This window comes from Diabrotica undecimpunctata, chromosome 10 (genome assembly GCF_040954645.1).
Source record: "Diabrotica undecimpunctata isolate CICGRU chromosome 10, icDiaUnde3, whole genome shotgun sequence".
Classification (NCBI taxonomy): domain Eukaryota; kingdom Metazoa; phylum Arthropoda; class Insecta; order Coleoptera; family Chrysomelidae; genus Diabrotica; species Diabrotica undecimpunctata.
Window position 1 is genome coordinate 717,247 of NC_092812.1, and position 19,384 is coordinate 736,630.

The 19,384-nt window shown below is 33.0% G+C and overlaps 1 protein-coding gene across 2 annotated transcripts; it reads right to left on the reverse strand.

The window, feature by feature from the left end:
- Positions 1-4,061: 4,061 nt before the first annotated feature.
- On the reverse strand, positions 4,062-7,566 carry LOC140452555 (uncharacterized). 2 transcript variants are annotated; one of them, XM_072546883.1, is made up of 5 exons: positions 7,157-7,566; positions 6,635-7,100; positions 6,451-6,579; positions 5,825-5,902; positions 4,062-5,769 (listed from the first exon to the last, which is right to left on the reverse strand). In XM_072546883.1, exons 2-5 carry the CDS (start codon positions 7,080-7,082, stop codon positions 5,504-5,506), a joined length of 921 nt encoding a protein of 306 aa, XP_072402984.1. In that variant the 5' UTR covers positions 7,083-7,100; positions 7,157-7,566; the 3' UTR covers positions 4,062-5,503. The 2 variants fall into 2 exon arrangements, with proteins under 2 accessions (XP_072402984.1, XP_072402985.1); XM_072546884.1 differs by having other exon boundaries at positions 6,635-7,566.
- Positions 7,567-19,384: the final 11,818 nt, after the last annotated feature.

Consider the following 19,384-nt stretch of genomic DNA (forward strand, 5'->3'; position numbering starts at 1 on the left):
TTACTTTTTTACCTAGGTAAATAATGCAAAATAAGTGTCAGTACAGTGCCATGTAGTTGTTTTGATTTGTTGATTTACTTCTAATAAAAGTTTTACAATGCCCCTAACTTCTTTTGCTGACACTGTTCACAATAGTGAAGTAAATATTCCCTCAGAGAACTCTGTTACAGGAAATGCAGAAATACATAATGATTTGTAACAATTGCCCAATTAATTATAATTTTAACCAAATTTCCATGTTCCAAGTCTGGTTAAATACATGATCATGTTCCAAATATTTCAAATAATAGTTTTTTTATAATTGTTTGTTTTTAAATTTTTTTTGTTTAGAATAAATTAAGCTTACATTCAGAATAAGCTAATATATAAATTTTAGTTAAAGTTAGTAGCAAAAAAATACTACACAGTTGTGGTAATCTGAAAAATGTATATAGCACGCATAATTAGTGCGAAAAGAACAGTATGAGGTTGTTCTACTAACAAAGAGAAGCCGAATATAGTATGCAACTAGTACCGACATACGAGCTTGTTTTTAACACCCATTAGATTGAATTGTAGTTTTATTAAAGTGACATTCAGTTTTGATAAGGGAAACGTCAAATATACGTCTATTTTTTCATTAGTAATGAAATCACAGACAATCTAGGTTTTATCACAAGAACTTCTCTAGAGAATGGTCACCATGCTATTTTAACCATATTTACACCCTCGAAAAAACTCAAAATAAGTTTCTCCGGATTTGTGCTTATAGATTAAACTTAAAGAACTTGTCTTTGGTTGAACTAAGGTCAAGGCTAAATATCAGTTCGTTAGAAAACTATAGAACTAAAATGCGATCTAGTTTTTCTCTATAAACTACTTAATCATACAACTGACTGTTCTGATTTATTAGGTCCTATCAACTTTAGATGTAGCACTAGAATTCTTAAAGAAATATCTTTGTTTTCTATAAAACACTAGCACACTAACTATGCCAAATTCCCATATCAGTTTCTGATATGGGAAATCAAATTCCCATTTCATTTTAAAATGATTCTCAGGAAAATTTAATTTATGTAATTTAATAATTGTTTAACAATATTTAATAATTATTTAATATTTAGTTTTAGTATTTGTGTTATGGTTAGGATATTTTACGTTGTTAATTATTTTGTAAAAAATGGGGACATCCCGTTAATAAATAAATAATAATTCTGGTTTTATTCGCAAAAAAAAAATAAAGGGATTGATATTTCCAGTTAGGAAAATGGTAACCTTTACAACTGAACATAAAATTAAAATTATTAAATGATATTATTCTGGAAGTAGTGCCAACGATATAATCGGTACGTTTTCGTTTTCATTCGAAGGCCCTGTACCATCAAAATCTGCAATTCACAACATTATTTTTAAATTTGAAAAAACTGATTGTGAAAAAAGAATTGTAGAAAATGCACGGATTGTGATAGAGATAAATTAACCAGCTCGTGCAATTAATGAAGAACAGGAACAGCGTGAAACTGCCGTAAGTAGTCTAACTGAAATCAATTTTACTTGTAACAACACCCTAATTTCAACAGAAACTGTTATTACTGCTAGAACTGTACGAAGTACCTTAAAAACAAATAAGTACCATTGCTACTAAAAAAATTTTAAATTCACAACTATTCTACTAGAAACTGTAGTGAATGCAATTTAAAAACTTATAATAAAAAAGATGGCCTCTGGCTGCCTTTTATGTAATTTCAGATATAACAAGAAAAAATGCATATGTTCTTTATAAACGCGCAAATAGTCAATGTTCTTTGTCTCAAAAACATTTCACGATATTACTCGGTAAAAGTCTTTTGAATGAAGATCTGAAAAGAAGAAAAGATATGAAACAGCTCTCTAATGACTTAAAAACCACAGTTATAAAAATTCTTGGAAAAGGTGAAGACATGAGTTCAAGAAACCCTACTAAGGAACTTCCAAATCGACAACCTGCTAAGCAAACAAGATGTCCGAAACATAAAGACAGAAAAGTGAAATCATGTGATGACTGTAAGAAAGCAAGTTGTAAGGAACGTAGTGTCACCCGGAACTTTTGTCAAGATTGTTTTAGAAATTAAGATATATACGTATTCATCACTCCCTCTTAATTTTTCCGATATCATTTTTACTTGTTAAAATTTTTTGTAAGTTTACTTTTGTTAAATTATTGTTGTAGAAGTTAAAAGTAACTCTATTTAAGTTAGTTTACACACAAAATTGCCTCCCGAAATAATTGTAAGAGTTGTTTTTTACTTTAGTAGAAGTTTTTCAGTTTCTTATTTGGCTATGATAGAAAAGTTTTATTTTTATATAAAATAAATAAAATATTTTTAATAATAATATTTAACTTTTGTATTTTTTAGCTAATAATAAATATTATATGAGACATGTCTTCTTTTTTTCAATGCAGAGATAAATGCTGGTCACTTTAATTTTGGGTTATTTACGCACCCCACGATACCAGTTGTGTGTTTATAAAATAACGATACCAGCTGAGGATTAAAATTAAAACAATATATTGTCGATTTTAATTAATTCAAATTAACTTGTTTACTAACTTTGAAATAATATAAACACGTCTCTGTTCTAACCACTTGTGCCAGTCCGTAACTGATTTGGTCTGTTTTCAATATGGCGTCTGGATACTTTTATACTTCAAAGGCGCCGACACCGAGGCCCGGTTGTACATTCGTAGCTCAACTCAAGCTCAGCGCCATTACCGAGTTTAACGCATGAAGTGGGTTGTACATCTAAAGTTTAATTCTTGAGCTCGGTTTGAACACGGGTTCTACTGAGCGGTAGAAGTTTGACGGTTCAACGTCAGCTCAGTCATTTTTAACCTCACATATTTCCATATTTGTGTGTAATTGTCAACAGAAAGCTTAGCTTAATAATTAAATTATCTGTTACTGTTCTATTCTAAAAAATGAATCAAATTGAAAATTTAACTGATGATGAAGATTTTCTGGAAATGATAAATATTGTAGATGGAAGAAGAACCCAAAAACAATTTAGGAACAGAGACAATCATTTTGAAAAATGGAATGATAATGAATTTTTGCAAAGATTTAGGTTATCTAAAGATGCAGTTCATTATTTACATCAAAATATTGCTGATAAAATAAAAAATCCAACGGATAGGTAAGAATGATAAAAAATGGGAAATATGTTAGTTATTAAATGAAATTTATTTACATTTCAGGAACCAAGCTGTATCTTCTGAGAATATGGTTTTTGTTGCCTTAAGGTTTTATGCAACTGGCTCATTTTTGCAAGTAGTGGGTGATTTTATGGGCATTGACAAATCAACAGCTTGCAGAATTGTCCATAAAGTTTAGAGGGCAATTGCCAGTCTAGATAAACAATTCATTAAGATGCCACAAAGGGAATGTGAGATGAAAACAGTTAGCAAGGAATTTTATAAGATTAGCCGTTTTCCAAGATGTATTGGTGCTCTTGACTGTACCCATATCAAAATTTCTTCTTCTGGTGGACAAGAAGCAGAAATTTATAGAAATAGAAAAGGATTTTTTTCTATAAATGTCCAAGTAGTATGTGATGCAGAATGTAAAATTGAAAATATAGTTTGTCGATGGCCTGGTTCTACTCATGACTCAACAATATTTAATAATTCTAGGTTAAGAGCAGATTTAGAAAGTGTGCGTTATGGCAGATATCTTTTGGTTGGTGATAGTGGTTATGGAATCAAGAAATATCTGATAACACCCTTAGGCAATCCTCAATCACCAGCGCCGAAAATTTATTTAATGAGGCACAAATTAGAACCAGAAATCCAATAGAAAGGACTTTTGGAATATGGAAACGGCGGTTTCCTGTCTTAGCCTTTGGAATAAGGGTAAAATTACAACGGGTAGAAGCAATTGTAATTGCAACATCTGTGTTACATAATATTGCAATTCTTTTTAATGACCCACTACCCATACTACATGAAGAAGAGGAAGCAGCAATGGCATTAGGAAATGTAGACAATGAAGCTGTCTTTGATAGAGGAGCAAGAGAAGTAGATAATAACATAACAAGATTTCAACTTGTAAATGAATACTTTTCAAATTTATTAAATTAAATATACATAATTTATTAACAAATCTAAAATTATATTTTTACAATACTTACATTTATCACTTAATATAATAATTATACAAACCAATTTACATTATAAATTATTTAATTGCCCTACCCACTTCCCTAGAATAAGATAAATATTAACATTTTTGGTGATTTTGATACCATAGCAATAAAAACTTATCTACGAGAAGAGCATGCGAAGAACTAGATTAGTATCTTTTGGTTGGTGATAGAGGGTACGGAGTCAAGAAATATCTGATAACACCCTTAGGAAATTCTCAATAACCAGCTGAAAATTTATTTAATGAGGCACAAATTAGAAGTAGGAATCAATAGAAAGGACACTTGGAATATGGAGACATTAGTTTTCAGAATTGGATTTTTGGATACAGGTAAAGTTAGAACGCACAGAAGCAATTGTAATTGCAATATCAGTGTCACACAATATTACAATGCTTTTTAATGGCCCTTTACCCATACTACATGAAGAAGAAGCAGCAATGGCATTAACAAATGTAGAAAATGAAACTGTCTTTGATAGAGGAGTAAGATACATAGACAATAATATAACAACATTTCAACTTGTGCATGAATACTTTTCAAATTTATCAACATATCTAAAATTAATTATATGTTTGCAATAATTATATACATATATCATTTTATCTAATAATAATACAAACTAATTTACATTATAAATTATTTAAATACCCTATAAACTTCCCTAGATTAAAAATATTAACATTTTTGGGTGATTTTGATACCATAGCTATATACAGTTATTTATGAGAAGAGCATGTGAAGAACTAGATTAGTAATTTTTGGTTGGTGATAGTGGTAACGGAGTCAAGAAATATCTGATAACACCCTTAGGCAATCCTCAATCACCAGCTGAAAATTTATTTGAGGCAAAAATTAGAATTAGGAACCAATAGAAAGTCACTTGGAATATGGTATTTGGGATAGGCGCAAAGTTAGAATGCATAGAAGAGATTGTTATTGCAACATCAGTGTCACACAATATTGCAATGCTTTTTAATGACCCTTTACTCATACTACATGAAGAAGAGAAAGCAGCAATGGCATTAGTAAATGTAGAAAATGAACCTCTCTTTGATACAGGAGCAAGAGAAGTAGACAATAATATAAAATGATTTCAACTTGTGCATGAATATGGACAGAATGTGTATATAACATGTTCTACAGAGGGCTAATCCTAAGAGAAAATGATTTACCACAATAAAGTACTGAAAAATAATAGCATATCTAGGCATGCACTGAGAAAGGAAAAATACAATGTCCTGGAGATTAGACAAGACACCCAAGAAAAAAAAAGCCACAAAAAAGAGATATGATGACACAAATAGAAAGATGATCAAACAAAAATTCAAAATTTAGATTTGATTTATTTTAAATCAGAAATTTTGTTAAATATTATATTTATCTGCTCTTTTGATAAATTTGGATGTTTTTCAAATATTGACAATTTTATTTTACTTTTTTGGTCCTCTTTCATTAACGCAATTCTTGCATCGGATTCATCTTTTAATATCTGTAACTCTAACATATGCTTCTCTTTCATGAGCCCTTTTTTAAATTCCTCTATCTCTGTTTTTGCAGCTGCCCATTGCGATATCTTGGTAGCAATTGTATCAGTCTTATATTTTTTTTCTGAAAAATTAGAAAATTAAACTAATACATACAACTATTATTTATAATAACTTACTATCTGCTACAACCAGTGGTTTTGAAACATTTTTTTTTAATTTCTCTGGTTCACACTTGCTCCATTTACTGTCACTTCCTGTAAGTTTTAAAAAACATTATAAGTACTGTAAATAAGCTATATACAAATCAAACATACATAAGTCAAAAAGTACTAACAATACAATAACTCAACAACAATGATATTAAAATATTGAATTCAAAATATCAAATCCATTATGTTTGTCTTTTTAGCTTTGAGAAGCCAGTTCCTTTAATTATATTTTTATATTTAATTCCATGTTATATAACACAAATAATAATTCCTTTCGTAGATACGCTTGATCTAACCATATCTTATTTTACTCTTACTAGAAGAACTTAATTCTTTATACAACAGTTCTACAAGCATTCAAACAAATAAGGAAACAATAGCAGAGAATATTCATACAATTTTGAAAATATTGATAACATAATAAGATAAATATGAGAGCAACAATTCAGGAAATAAATTATCAGTAATATATCAAACTATAAACTGTATATGCAACTGGTACAGCCATGATTTTTTGCCAGAACTTATGTAAACCAGATAATTTACCAAAATAAGATAATAAAAAAAGTTACACTTTATTTGTTTCTACTTACTGTCACTAAGTATATGCTTTGATTCGCCACTAGTGGATGGTTCCTGATCTGCATAATATGTGTGATCATCAACAATTGCATTATTTGTAGGAAGCGAGGGACTCCAATCTTCTAGATCATAATGTGCCCCTGAAACAGTCATTATTTAGTTTAAAATATACTTATAATATTTTGTATAACATACCACCTTCCTCGGTTTCATCAATAATACAATCACCAGCTTCATAAACCTCTTCAGGTTGTTGGACCACAGCATCATCATCAAATTCTGAATGCAATCCTTCTAATCGGGTACCTAATATCTCTTTTATATCTATGTCAATTTCATTGATTTGACTGTCCATCTGGGACCCTCCACCTGTACCCATAACATGTGCTTTTTCATCAGCAAATTTTCGTTTGGACCTTTTTTTAATGTTCTCATACTTCTTTCGAAGCACTTTGACCTCACGAAAATTTGACCCGACTGAAGAATTGTACTCTTCCTCTATTTTCTTCCACGCCACCACTTTTTTCGTATTCATGTCCACATTGGACATTTTATTTTCTAAAATGTGGCTGTACTTTTTGGCCAAAGAAACCAATATCTTTTCTTCTTGGGCAGTGAAATTGGGAGCCCTTCTTGCGTCCATTTTATCCAAAATATGCTTCTACAAACAATTTTTTACATGAAAATAAACATATTGCAAGAATATACTATACTTACAAATTTTGTTCACAAATTTAACGTAGGAAAACGATTAAAAATTAAACTAATTAAATTAGATTAAACTAATAATGAGTAACAGAATTATCAAAAAGTAACAGTATTCACAAAAACCAAATAATATAAAATTAGCGGGAACATTGCGATTTAACCTATAAATGAATACGCATGCGTTACGTTGCCAACCTTATCAAAATTTGTATGAACCTTGGCTTAACTAAACTTGACATTGAACAACCCTCATGAAGTTGAACCCACGCTCAAATTTGAGGCCGGTTCAATTAAGCGATCGCTTAAGCCTGCAATGTACAATCGGGCCCGAGTGTCCTAACAAACTGTGCCTCTACATTCAGTTTCAATCACGAATAAATGGGTTTTCTATTCTTGTGTACTCTGGTGACGTAACTCAATCATCCCCACCCCAGTCGGAAGAGGCAACCGTAGTAACTCTACGAACCGTGGGCAATACTTGCCTGCATGGTAAAATGAATACACAATCTGTATCCAAGGTTAGTAGATGTTAAGTAGGTTGTCTCGTAACTATAGACCAATCAAATGCTCGCTTTTTAAAGGCGGGAATACGTCACCCATACGACACTTTTAAAATTGCCATAAGCTTCAATGCTAATAAAAGGTTCAAAAACTTAGGTTTTGCAATATATTTTGGTATCTTCTTGGGTATAGGGTTAAGTGGTTCTTATATTAGTAATAATATCAATTTTTTTTTCTAAAATCAATAGTCTGATGACAAAAAATAGAATTGATTATAGTGATAATATTGTGTGTTTTAAATGGAGATAACAGTTTATTTCGCACAAAAACCCAAAAAAGCAGTAGAAAAAGTTCAAAAGCAAAAATACTAAATATGTAGGAACTTACTTATTATGTTTTTCCTGGAATTTGCAGCATTCTTATCATATCTAGTGGTAGGCAAAAAAAAACAAATAGGTAATATAAATAATTTATTATTAGATTAAAATACAAAAAATGATTAGTCCTTCAAGCACAAATCTTCAAGCTATATATACTTAACTCATCTAAAAAAATTATCATTATTATAACGTACAAAACTACATATAATTGTTAGACAAACCTTGATATCACGGCTACGAAAACACACTTCACAAGTGTTTATGTACACAAATAACTAAATAATAAGTTTCTATAAATAATATTGTCCTTATACCTATACTTAAAACTAAATTTTATTAATCACTACCTACAAATAATGAAAGAACACAATAATGCAGAACAACATGGTGGATAAATATAAAATATTTAATTAAAACTTAAATCTAACATAGGTAAGTATAAAAATGTGAAATTTTTTTATTCATAAAAAATCCCTATTTCTTTTGTATACAAGTGATCGTTTTCACTGATTTTATTTTCACAATCTTGTAGTAGTAACCAGTAACCTGATATCAGAGGTGCTTGGTTTTTGAAGTAAATCTTCAGATTTTGGAGTTTGTTTTTTCTTAGTACTAACAAACCTCACTTGTCTTTCATATTTCTTATGGCCAGACTCATTGTAAACATCTTTTAATGTCTTACCTTCTTTTCCAATCAAACTTAGTATAGTGTCCATCATTTTTCCAACTTTCAATTTAACATCAGAAGTTAGTTTTTTTGAAGAAATTAATTCATATATTATATCCAGCTTAACGTTAAGATCTTGGTTTTCATAATCTCCTTTTTTAATCATACTTTCGTTTACCACAGTATGGATAATATCATCAGTTTCTGTCTCAGTTTTTTGAATGGGTATCGATGGCTGGAAATTATTTCTAATAGACGCAAAGAATATATAATTAAGAATTATAATAATTGTGATTGTCATGTCATACCTATTTAAACAAATGGCACAGTTTAATTATAGTATTAATAATGCTTAAAAGAAAACAATTCTATTTAAGCAGTACAAAGTGCAAATGATGTGAATTAGCAACTTTTTTTGATGCTTGGGCTTGCTTTGGTTATAGTATATCGTTAAAAGTTTGGTACCATTTGTTAGGTTACTTCCGAGTTTGGTTTTTATTTTATTACAAAAAGGTAAGTGTAATTTTTCCTAAAATTAGTTATGTTTAAAAGAAAACGATTTGTTTCTAAGCGTCATCAACAGAGGATGGTTACGAAAAACGTAGATAATATTGTTGAAAATATTAATAACCCCGATATTCCATCTTTCAGATTCAAATAGTTCAGGTTACAATACATCCGATTTAAACTTTTTATTAACATGTTAAGTACCTAAAATAATCCAAACTACTACGTGGACGACCATTCTGGTAATCATGTACAAAGCTCTTCTTTCAATGAAACTGAAGAAGGGTCTAAATATGGTTGTAACGAGAATTCTGGAGAACCTTGTCGAGATGTTTTTAATTTTTCCAATAAGTTACGCAACTGGACTTTGTCCTTTAATACTAGGTGATTTATTAAAAATTCATAAAGAAGTTCCTGATCTTTCTCATTTGCCTTCAGATGCTAGAACCCTTCTTGCTTCACTCAGAGAACAAATACTCTGATCCATATGATTCAAATTTTAAAGGTATTTTTATCGTCACAAAAAAAGTGTAATTTGTTTATATATCCTAAAATTGTAGATTTAATAGGCATTTACCATGGTTATGAGAAAACAAAATTTGCAAATGAATGTTTGATCGATTTTGTAACAGAGTATTAGATAGTTTAAGCAAAAATAATTAAGCATGGATGATCAAGTTTGTGGGGTAGTTAGATTACTGTTACATATACTGACACATACGATGTTAGATTGCAACAGATGGATAGTGGAAAGGAACAGAATGGAGAGAGAGACAGGTGTGAATTTTGTTACAGTGAGAGTGTTTAAATTCAAATATGGTTGTATAAATTAGTCAATACATTTGTCCTCCCTGTATTCCTACGATCCCTATAAGTACCGCCATCGGGCTCGTGGAATGCGTCCCTTTAAGAGAGAAGAGCACCAGTCGTTGAAAAGAAAGGACGCAACCCGGCACGTGAACCCATACACGCATATTAAATTGATTTCGTTCGTTGTTTTGTAGTGCACACCCTGGTAATTAGGCCCAGCGGTAAGTTTTACCTAGTTTTACCTAAACCTATAAATTGTTTTTGATTGTTTATTGCAACCATTTAAATTTTAATAATTATTTGCACCAATGAGGAAAAGTCCATTATTTTCTCGCCAGAGTTGATCGAAGGAATAGTTCTGTTAATTAAGTGCTATTAATTTGTAATAGTACATTTGTTTGTTAATACCCCACATTGGCCTATCTAGCCGGATTTAAACTCATTTGTTGAAAAAATATTTTTGTTTTATTTAAATTTGAATGGTTGGTTTCGTCTCGTCGTATTTTTTTATCGTTTTGAGGGTTCTTATCTTAAGTTTGCGTCTCTTGTCGTGGCTCGAGAATAATTTATGACCTTTTTGTAAAGTCGACCATATGGGACTTTTTAGAAGGGAATTATCGTCGTTTTAATAAAGTATCAAATTACAAATCGGTAATTTCGGGTTTTAGACCACATTTTTGTACATTTTCGTTTGTATAAATATTATTGGAACTTGTTAAAAATTTAAAATGGAAAAACTTGAAGAAAAGAATAGGAAGCTCAAATTTTTAAGAAAAACTGCTTTAAATGATATTCAGTTAATTTTCGATTTAGGTTTTAAGGCCCGTTCAGACGTTTCTATTCGCCCTTTATTTAAAATTAGACTGGAAGAATTAGATTCGATTCGCGAAGAGTTCTTAAAACATCACACTAATATTATTAGTAATATTCTTTCTGTACCAGACGCGGATACGAGGGTTGAAGAAAATGTTCGGGAATTATTTTTGGAACAATTTTATAAAATAAAACTATTTAGTGCGGAATTATCTGAGCCACAATTTGAAACTCCAGAACCGTTTAGATCAGTAGTAGTTCCACAATCAAATATTCGCTTGCCTAAAATAGAGCTGCCTAAATTTAAGGGTGATTTTAAGGAGTTTAGTTCGTTTTTAGACTTATATAATTCGGCTGTACATAATAACGCAGGCCTAGCAGACGTAGAAAAGTTTAAGTATTTGAAAGGATGTTTAGAAGGGACTCCACTTAGTTTGATTCGTAATTTGTCAATAAATAGCGATAATTATCAAATTGCTTACGATCTAATTGTTAAACGGTACACAAATGTTCGTCGTTGTGCGACCGCGCATTGGGATGCGATCTTGGGCGTACAGAAAATATCGGTAGTTAATTCGAAAAATCTGGCTAAATTAGTAGATACGGTTTTAGAAAATTTAGCCGCATTGAAAACATTAGGTCTTCCGACAGAACATTGGGATTTTATTATGTTTAATTTACTTTTGTCGAAACTAGACGCGGATTCAGTAAAGTTATTTGAGTTAGAAAATAAATCGAATAAAATCCCGTCATTTCAAAAATTGGTAGAGTTTATTGAAACTCAGTACATTGCTTACGATAATTTGAATAGTAGCTTAAGTGAATCTAAGAAATCGTCGAGGGCTCCAACTTATACGGAGCCAAAGTGTAATTATAAACATTCCAATGAGTCAAGGCATAATAGTAGTTCATCCTTTGTTACAAATTCGTCGTCAATATGTTGTGCTTTATGTAAGCAAAGTCATTTCCTTAACCATTGCTCGTTGTTTTTGAAAAAATCTCCAAAAGAAAGATACCAATTTTGTAAAGAATCTTCCTCGTGTTTTAGGTGTCTTAATCAGGCTAATCATTCTGTCAAGTCGTGTCCAAAGGCCTTTAAATGTAGTAAATGTAATAGTCACCTTCATAATAGTTTGTTGCACTTTGATAGAAATCGTTCCAATAGTCAGTCGTCCATAGAAAATACTACTAATTCAGGGGCATCGGGAGTCGAACAAAATTCGCCTGAAATATCACATTGTGCTGCTAGTTTTATAGGGAAGAAAAACGAGACAAAAAAGGAAATCTTGCTCGGTACTGTTTTAGTTCACGCGATTGATAGTAAGGGGTGTAAACAGCCCTTGAGATGTCTGCTAGATTCAGGTTCAATGAGTTCGTTCATTAGTCGTAAAGCTGCCAGTAGATTAGGTTGGCCTAAAACTCCTTGTTCATTTGAAGTTAACGGACTCAATTCGATGCAAACGAAACTGAATCAAGGTCAAATAAGTTTTTCTATCCAACCTCGTCATCAGGAGTCACCGGTGTTTCACTTGGAGGCTATTATTACAGATCGGGTTTGCTCGGATTTGCCAAGCACCAAAATTGACATATCGACGTGGAATTATATTAAAAATTTGAAGTTAGCCGATCCCGAATTTAACTGTAGTCAATCTATAGATTTGTTAATTGGTTGTAGCATATTTTCGAAGGTGTTGTTAGAAGGTAAAATTGAAGGTAAAGCGGGACAACCAGATGCCCTAAATACCGTTTTTGGTTATATTTTGTTAGGACCTACTAGCACACCTAACCTTTCGTCGACTTCGCTTGTTTGTCTTTCAAATATTGAAGACCCACTAAATTCTTCGTTAACGAAATTTTGGGAACTGGAAAACGTACCGGAAAAGCCAGTTTCAGAACCAGAAGACGTTCTGTGTGAGAACATTTATCTGGAAACGCATAATCGGGACGTCTCGGGTAAATATGTTGTATCTTTGCCTTTTCGTGAATCGCCGCCTTGTTTGCAAGATAGCTATGATATTGCTTTAAATAGATTGCTATCATTAGAACGACGCTTATCTCGTCAACCAAGTTTGAAAAAAGAATATTCTTTTCATATGCAGGAGTATCTTGATTTAGGTCATATGCAGTTAGTCTCTAATGCCGAAAAGAAAAGGGGAAAGTATTATATTCCACATCATTGCGTTGTGAAACCAGATAGTGTTTCAAGTAAAATTCGAGTTGTATATAATGCGTCTCAGAAAAGTCCCAGTCGCGGTAAATCTTTAAACGACTATTTACTGGTCGGTCCTAAGCTGCAACAGAACATAGTCTCGCTGTTGTTGAATTTTAGACTTAGTCGTTTTGCGCTGTGTGCGGACATTCGTCAGATGTATCGTAATATTTTAGTCGCTCCTGAACACACGGATTATCAACGCGTGTTATGGAGATTTTCTAGCGCTGAGGAAATTCAGGAATATCGTTTATTAACCGTTACTTTTGGAATAGTATCTTCGCCGTATCTCGCTTTAAGAACTCTCCAACAATTAGCATTAGACGAAGGCTCTCGTTTTCCTAAAGCCGTCTCGCTTATTCGTCATGCTTCGTATATTGATGATTTTGTTTTTGGTGCTTCGACTCTCGAAGAAGCACAAACTTTAGTTGACGAATTAGTCGCTTTGTTAAAGTTAGGAGGCTTTGAGTTACGGAATTGGTGTTCGAATGAACCCAAATTGTTGTCGCAGTTTCCTGAATCCCATATTAATCCTCACTCCATTAATTTTGATCCAGAAGCAAATGGTCCTTCATTAAAAATCCTTGGTTTGAAGTGGATTGCACAGTCCGACGTCTTTCAATTTTCAGTCAAATTGCAAGACGTCCCTTGTACCAAAAGATCATTTTTGTCCGAATTAGCTCGAATTTATGATCCTTGTGGTTACTTAACACCTATTACCTTTTTTATTAAACATTTAATCCAACAACTTTGGGCAACCGGTCTTAAATGGGATGATCGCCCTCCTTCGGAAATAATTCGTGTATGGGAGCAATATAAGAGCGAACTATCTCTTATTTCACAGTTCAAAATTCCTCGTTTTTTGAATATTTCCTCATGTCCCATCTTAGAGCTTCATGGATTTGCCGATGCTAGTGAAAAGGGATATGCTTGTGTCGTTTATATTCGTAGTATTGATACTCGTAACCTAGTTCAAGTTAATTTACTGTGTGCCAAATCGAAAGTAGCTCCTATAAAACAGATTACTATACCTCGATTAGAATTGTTAGCTGCTGTTCATTTGGTAAAACTTATGTCGTTTGTGTTAGAGTCGGGGAAGCATAAATTATTTCAAAATGTGTATGCTTGGTTAGATTCTCAAATCGTATTGCACTGGATTAAAAGCTCTCACTCGAGATTCAAAACTTTCGTCGCAAATCGCATTTCGTATATCCAGTCCCATAGTCAAAATTATTCTTGGCATTATATCGAATCTCGAAATAATGCAGCCGATGCGCCTTCGCGAGGCATGCTACCGGCTGCTTTTCTATCAAAATTAGACTGGTTAACAGGTCCTTCGTTTTTGTATAATATTCCATTAATTTTTCCAGAGATTCCTCCCTCATTGCAGGAAAAATCCTCTTTGGAAGAGATAAAGAAAGCTTTAGTGTTTGTTTCCACTCGTGAGGAACATTTTTTGTCTTGTTTGTTAAAAAATAAATCGTCTTTTACCTCGATCCAAAGAATTTTGGCTTTTATGTTGCGATTCGCGCACATCTCTCGTTATAAAAGGTCGAAACGGTCAGGACCCTTGACTTTCGTAGAATTAGAAGACTCGTTGATTATTCTTGTCAGATTTACACAAGAAAAGTATTTTGAAGAACATCTTCAATCAAATTCTTTTCCAAAACCATTTCGTAAGTTGGGAGTATTTTTAGATGATAGTACTCAGTGTTTAAGAGTAGGTGGTCGTCTATCTCAGTCTTCGTTATCGTATGAAGCAAACCACCCGTTCTTGTTACCAAAGAAATCACGCCTTACTACTCTTCTAGTTCGTCATTATCATGAGAAGTATTTACATGCTGGATTTAAGAGTACTCAGTTTTTGGTTAGTCAAAGGTTTTGGATAATGTCTTCTAAACAAGCCGTTAATTTGGTATTGTCCAAATGTATTAGATGTTGGAAACAATTTCCTACAAACTTACAACCCCCTATGGGTAATTTGCCTAGATTTCGTCTCGGTGCCATTAAACCCTTTTCGATTTGTGGGTTAGATTATGGTGGACCGTTTTCGATAACCATGTCTCGTTACAGGGGAGTTAGAACTCAAAAGGCCTGTTTGTGTCTATTTGTATGTTGCGGTACTAAGGCTTTAAATCTTGAATTAGCTAGTGATTTGATCGCGGAAGCTTTTTTGGCTGCTTTACATCGTTTTTATTAATTTTGTTTTGTTCGGCTTTTGTCAATATAACCGCGACGAAACCACCATTTTAATTTTAATTTTTTTATTGTAGTTTAAGTTTTTAATATTTGTTTAAGATTTGTATAGGAATTGTTTGTATTAATTATCGTTTTAGTTGTTTAAGTAATGATAGTATTTAGAATTCGTTTTGTTTTTTAAAGACCTTATGGCCTTTAAAGGGGGGAGAATGTTTAAATTCAAATATGGTTGTATAAATTAATCAATACATTTGTCCTCCCTGTATTCCTACGATCCCTATAAGTACCGCCATCGGGCTCGTGGAATGCGTCCCTTTAAGAGAGAAGAGCACCAGTCGTTGAAAAGAAAGGACGCAACCCGGCACGTGAACCCATACACGCATATTAAATTGATTTCGTTCGTTGTTTTGTAGTGCACACCCTGGTAATTAGGCCCAGCGGTAAGTTTTACCTAGTTTTACCTAAACCTATAAATTGTTTTTGATTGTTTATTGCAACCATTTAAATTTTAATAATTATTTGCACCAATGAGGAAAAGTCCATTATTTTCTCGCCAGAGTTGATCGAAGGAATAGTTCTGTTAATTAAGTGCTATTAATTTGTAATAGTACATTTGTTTGTTAATACCCCACAGAGAGAAATGATTGAGAGAATGATTGAAAATAAATTAGTTTGGACTAACATACACAGCTATATCCGTGCAGTGATCAAGAAAAAGGAAGAGGAAGAAAGACTGCTGAACCAAAGCTAAAGGTAAGAGTGACTGATGCTGAAAGGTGAAGCTAGAAAAGTGGGTCACACTGTATGAGTTAGAATGCGTGAGTCAGACTGTGGGGAAGGAGGAAATGCCCATCTGGGAATGATGCCGAATTAGGAGCGATGAGTGTCTTCTACGCGCTACCTGGAACGAGATAGGGAACCTCCTTGCTGATGAATAGAGTGTGGATGTGTATAAATGGAGAATGAATGAATAAAGGTAGTGATTCTGAAGTGATGCCGGCCTTACAGCAGCCATTCCGCTTCCGGACCACTGGATGACAGAGGAGGGTCTGGTTTAGCAGGTAGGCGTTCGGAGTAGACTCGGCGACGAGAGGGCATTTTAAAGTACCTCGGGAACTATCGCCGGGAGTACGAAGAACGAATCCTGCACTAAGGTCAGTCAGGCGGCGTCCTGGACTGAGATGTCTTTTGAAAATTCCAGACCCCCTCTATAAAGACGAAAAAAAAAAGATTACTGTTACATGTTGATTTATATTTTAGGATAATGAGCTTTCTAAAATTGGTGAGGAGACCATAAACGAATTGTTAGGAGAAGCCTTAAGAAGCTGATCTGCAATAAAATTCAAGGAAAATATAGTTGGCTAGGGAAAAATCAATATAAAGCTTTTGAAGACACACATATAGCTTTGATTTTAAAAGGTTTGTAACTTGTAAACATAAATCAATTTAAAGTACATTTAAGAATTTAGACTATCGCTTAAGTGGCCACATACAGCCGATGAAGCATATCGTTAACTGTGTCTTATATGTAATTTAGATGGCAAAATTTACCAACTCACAAATGTTCAGGTCTGGCTATGGGATTGCTTTAAGAACTACAGCTAGCTATATGAGATGAAGGTTTGTTGTTGGCCGTATATTTTATTTATACACTGTTATTTTTGTTTTTTAAGTATCACAGTGTAATTACTGCTCATTTGGTCATTAGAAATAAATACCAATGGTTGGGTTGGTATTCTTCTAGTTCAGGTGAGATTCATTAAAACCACAGCACTTGAAATTCATGTGTTTAATTTTACCCTTTTGAATGATGATTTATTCACAATAAGCAAAGTATAATGAACTACATCTGAAATTAGTTTGTTCAATTTATGAATGAACATTAAATTTGTTTCCAGATGCTGCTTGGAAAAACTCCAAAACCAGCGTAGCCATGGGAAGGAAATTGAAACTTGATAATGAAATATCTGAGGAGATCTAAAGAGAGGGCAGACAAAATTTAATTTGCATGATGCATTAGGATAATTTTGTAATGGTTAAATTGTGTGGTTGGTGGACAGAAAGGGACAGTCAATTTTTGAGACATTTTCATTTATTAAAATAGGTAGCAGAAGTTGGTGGCAGCCACGCACTAAAAAGAGAAATAAGTGTTCTGTGACGTTATGTTACTGGAAAGGTTAGTGCGCGCGAAAAATTTATCAAAAAAGAAGATTATATTTCAAGCTTGTCGTCAAGTAGTTTTGATTTGTTTTCGTTAAGTTTAAAAAGTTCGTTACAAGAATACAAAATGGCAAGCGGAACACCAAAGAAAAAGACATCCGCTGAGCAGTTAAATTATTTGGTAAACTTTATCTAAATAAATAACACCACAGACTAAAAAATGTCAGACTAAAAAAGTCAACAAATAAATGTCAAAACAAACGTCAAGGCCAATTTCGATGTCGAAACTTGATCTCGACAGAGCTTGTCAAGTCGAAATCAATAATTTCTACACAACATTCCGATAGTAGAGGTTGAGATGAGTTACAGAATACCGATTCCTACAATTCCGATCCGACTTGCTGACCTCTATTCGATTTGACTCATTTCTATTCGATTTGTAGTTACAGAATAGGGCTGAATACCAATAAAGGTCTTGGTCCAGACGGAATATCTTAACTTATTTTTAAGGAATTCCGCATTCTTTTTATGTAGGCCTCTATGGCTTATTTTTAATATATCACTGACTGAGGGTCACTTTTCAGCACAATTTATTTATTGATTTTATCCTTAACTCATTGATTCATAATTATCGTTCCATTATAATTCTTAAATCTTCTTCTCGTAAATCTGAAGAATCAGCTAGTAGATATTGCGGCACTTGGCGCTGGGAAAATTTTACCGACCGTGGGAAAAAGCGGCATCCTTTGATGTTTGCACCTGCTCAGGTGTTCGGGTGACATCACGCTTACTGACAAGTCGAATCATTTTTTCTTTTCCTTTCTTTCCTCTTCTTCTTTTTCTTCCGCTAACCTGTTTTTCATCTCATGTTACCTTCTTCTATTCACTAATTGAACGTTCACTGCTTGACAGGGGAACTCAATATTTTATACACTGTTACATATAAGCTTTCGTTCTTTCGTCTAGTGCTCGACACATATTTTTTCGCCCAGTACTCTACATAGGTCTACGATTCTTTCCTCCAGTGCTATACATAGGTCTACGATTGTTTCCTCCAATGCTTTATATAGGTCTTCTTTTTTTTGTCCACGGCTAGACACAGATCTTGTCGCAAATAATCAAAGTGGTGTCCCACTGCCCAAATTAGATAACCAATATTTTCTTCTTTTCGTCCGTTGTCTACTTTTATATTTAGATGCTGATATATACAAGGTAAGGTGAGAAAACACAATTCATGTTACAGTGATAGTGGGGATATGATCACAGACGGTTCTTCGATAACCATCAGACAACAATTCCCCGATGCATATTAAAACATACAGAGAACACTTTACGTACTCAACTCAATAAGTGACAGCCCGGTTTGTAAGCGAGTCTGACAGACACCCTAAGTTTACAGTACTACTCCCACAATGTGGTACCTGGCGTGTTTCTGTGCGGCAAAAGTGGACCATCCGTTTATACTATAAAGGGGCCACCAAATATTCAACGTTGAAATGTGATATAATGTATCAATATGATCAATTATTAAAGAATAGTGACCAAAACTCTTGCGAGTTGCATACTATATTTTATCTACGATCATAAGTTAATTATTTTAAAAAATCCAGAGTATATAATATACAGAAGAAATTTAAAAGGACAGTTTGAACAAAAATTCAGTCTTATCAGCAGTCAGTACGGAGAAGGTGCTACTGACAGAAAATGATATTAAAATGGTAGGTAAGCGAAGGAATGAAATTGAGTGAATATATTATGAAAAAAAAAAAAAAAAAAAAAAAAAAAAAAAAAAAAAAAACCAATTCGGTTCGAACAAATTTTGTTCTTAACAGCATCCACCGCTAGTCGGTACGGTTACACGACCGCCGGAAGAGGTTTTGTTAGTATGGGACAAACAGTCAGTACGAAAGCGAAATGATTGTCTTTTTTCCATCACACACTTGAATAAACATTTTTATTGATTTTATTAGAAGATACTTAAACTGAAAACT

Excerpts from the sequence above, each read along its gene's own strand:
- LOC140452555 (XM_072546883.1), bottom strand. The coding sequence starts at position 7,082 with ATGGACGCAAGAAGGGCTCCCAATTTCACTGCCCAAGAAGAAAAGATA. Across the intron at positions 6,580-6,634 it reads TGATGAAACCGAGGAAGGTG|GGGCACATTATGATCTAGAA; the intron begins GTATGTTATACA and ends TGACTGTTTCAG. Across the intron at positions 5,770-5,824 it reads ACCACTGGTTGTAGCAGATA|AAAAAAAATATAAGACTGAT; the intron begins GTAAGTTATTAT and ends CTAATTTTTCAG.